General features: G+C 40.4%; 1 protein-coding gene across 4 annotated transcripts in view; it reads right to left on the bottom strand.

Moving 5' to 3' along the window:
- Positions 1-2,500, bottom strand: part of LOC122246420 (protein mono-ADP-ribosyltransferase PARP12) — a 14,804-nt gene that overhangs the window by 10,521 nt on the left and 1,783 nt on the right. For 3 of the 4 annotated variants that reach the window (XM_086532770.1, XM_086532772.1, XM_086532771.1), the window contains exons 2-4: positions 2,117-2,500; positions 1,454-1,710; positions 932-1,031 (exon numbers count right to left, since the gene is read on the bottom strand). The exon at positions 2,117-2,500 is cut by the window's right edge and continues 208 nt beyond it. In XM_086532770.1, coding sequence (XP_086388896.1) covers positions 932-1,031; positions 1,454-1,710; positions 2,117-2,500 — 741 coding nt within the window. The remainder of the gene's footprint in view (positions 1-931; positions 1,032-1,453; positions 1,711-2,116) is intronic. The other variant, XM_086532769.1, reaches the window with a different exon arrangement.

Raw genomic sequence — 2,500 nt, 5'->3', positions numbered from 1 at the left:
AGTACTAATTGTGTGTTGATGGCTGTGCACTGTGGCATTCAAACTACTTGTAATACAGAATTCTAACTAGCCCTAGACATAACTCAACTCGAGCCTCCAGTGGGGTCTAAAGCATTTAACTCAAGACGATCACCCAATACCCTACCAAAATTCAGCTGAATTCTTACATCGAATCTGAGTCAGACCAGTAGTCACCAGTAAGGACAGAGACGGGGTAGTACACTCTCCCCTGGTTCATTCCATCTTGGATTAGGGAGAACTATCCCATGTGTTTGCCGTGCGTGGCTACCCTTGCTAATGGGGAACATGTGCCCTGGGGGATGAGAGATGCTACACGCTTCACCCTGCAGCTAGCAAGCATCCATTTGGTCTTCTATTCCAGTTGGGCAGGCGACTTGATCTCAACCCGGTCAAATTATCAGTTGGTCATGTATGGCTAGGGTCATGTTGTCAATGTCTAGTAATTGTCGCACAAGTCCTGTGACTGCTATGCATACTAGAAAGTGGCAGACGATGTTAACAATCACTCAATTAACCATTAATTCCATGGTTCATACAAATGTTACGCCATGGAAACTTAATTTCACCATCATTGGATATTTATTATCATTAAACAAGGCCATATTCAGAGCTGCAAGGTAGATGAGTATTTGTATGGTTATTTACATGTGTGATGGCTTTTAGACAGCCAACACAACCTTGTTATTTTATGTGGATGACAAAACTTGATTTAGTTGCAAAAGTCTTTACTTAATTGCCAATAAGGAACGTTTTGTCAGTATTTTCACAGACATGTTTTTGGTTTTGTCTTTACTTTACAAAACTCATCATGAAACTACTCATTTCAGAATATGTCAGACCATTAAGATATATCTGTACATCAAATGGAAGTAAAAGGAATGCTAAATGTAAAGTGTCAGTTTTCACTTACTTTCTTTTGGTATTTTAGAAGGTCTTGCATTTCTCTCTGATCTATGGTCACCTTTCCCTGCTTGCTCGGTATTATCTTTGTTCCTTCCTTTTGTGGTACTCTAGAGAGAATGGAGACAAATGTTAGTACTCAGAGTCAGATTCAAAGCGAAATAATCAATCAGTGTGTGTGATCCACAATTACAAGCTGATTATCTAACGGACGTTTTCCTGAAACTGGAATTAAAGTCTTAGACTCAGTTAAAGTAATAGAAACATCTTTCAAGTGGAACATAAAGTCAAAAACAATTGTAAAATGAGTGATATCCAAATGATTTAGCGCCTCTATGAACGTTTAGGTGATTTTTTTTTAATGAATTTTCCGCATCCGTGGTTTTTGTCGTTATCAGTCGTTATGATCCTGTGGTAAAGAGATGGGATTCTTCAGACAGACCAATCGAGTCAAGATATGGAGCTGGGAGTGTTCTCTGAATACTGTCTGCGATCGAGAGAGAAAGCGGCAGCTCATATTTTGTAGGCCTACCTTTGGTGTTGACTTCTTCGCTGTCCGCATTGATGTTGGGGGCGTTCTTTCTCTTGAAATATCCCTCCGTTTTGTCACTGGTGGCTTTCTTTCTTCTTTTGAAATATCCTTCCGTTTTGTCACTGGTGCCTTTCTTTTTTCTTTGGAAATATTTTCCCGTTTTGTCACTGGGGTCGTTCTTTCTTCTTTCAAAATACCCTTCCGTTTTGCCACTGGGGGGTTTCCCCTTTCTTTGGAAATAACCTTCCGTTTTGTCTCTGGTAAAATAAAACTATTCTTAGACCTAGGATCGCAGAATAATGAGTAGACGGTTGTAGCATTTAAATACATACTATTGTCAGTGTTTTACTATTTTTGCTCTAATTCTTTATCTTGAACTTCGGCTTATCATTAGTTTCATGATCATCATGTTTATCATTACTGTAATTATCGTTATGCAATAGTAATAAAGATAGAATCATTACCGTAGACTGTACCATTATTGTAACTATTTTGATGATGTTGCCGCTGCTGATGATGGTGACGACCATGATCAGCAGCAGTATCGTAATCATGCACGATCATTATCATGATCATATATGACTCCAGTCACTCTTCTAATCATCTCTATTATTCATTACAAATGAGTGATCATTCATACCTTCTCACATATTTTTGACTTACCCTTATTCTTCTTTGGAGACTTTGACGCCGATGAAGACTTTGACGCCGATGAAGACTTCTTGCGTGCATCTGACACCTCCTTTCGATCTTTCTTTCCTCTGCGCTGCTTGGAAACCTGCTTTCGGATATGGTGTTTCCTCGATCGCGATTGGTCTTGCTCTTCCTGCTGCTCGTCACTGAAGTCAGAATCAGTCCCTTGGTCACTTGACTGCTCTTCCTCCTCATCAGAATCGGTCCCTTGGTCGCTTGACTGCTCTTCATCCTTATCGGTCCCTTGGTCACTTGACTGCTCGTCTTCATCAGAATCGGTCTCTTGGTCACTTAACTCCTCGTCCTCCTCCTCGGTCCCTTGGTCACTTGACTCTTCGTCCCCATCAGAATCGG

Source organism: Penaeus japonicus, unplaced genomic scaffold, assembly GCF_977035675.1.
Source record: "Penaeus japonicus unplaced genomic scaffold, GWHDUDI00000001_assembly GWHDUDI00000037, whole genome shotgun sequence".
Classification (NCBI taxonomy): Eukaryota; Metazoa; Arthropoda; class Malacostraca; order Decapoda; family Penaeidae; genus Penaeus; species Penaeus japonicus.
This window is presented reverse-complemented; position numbering and strand designations above follow the sequence as displayed.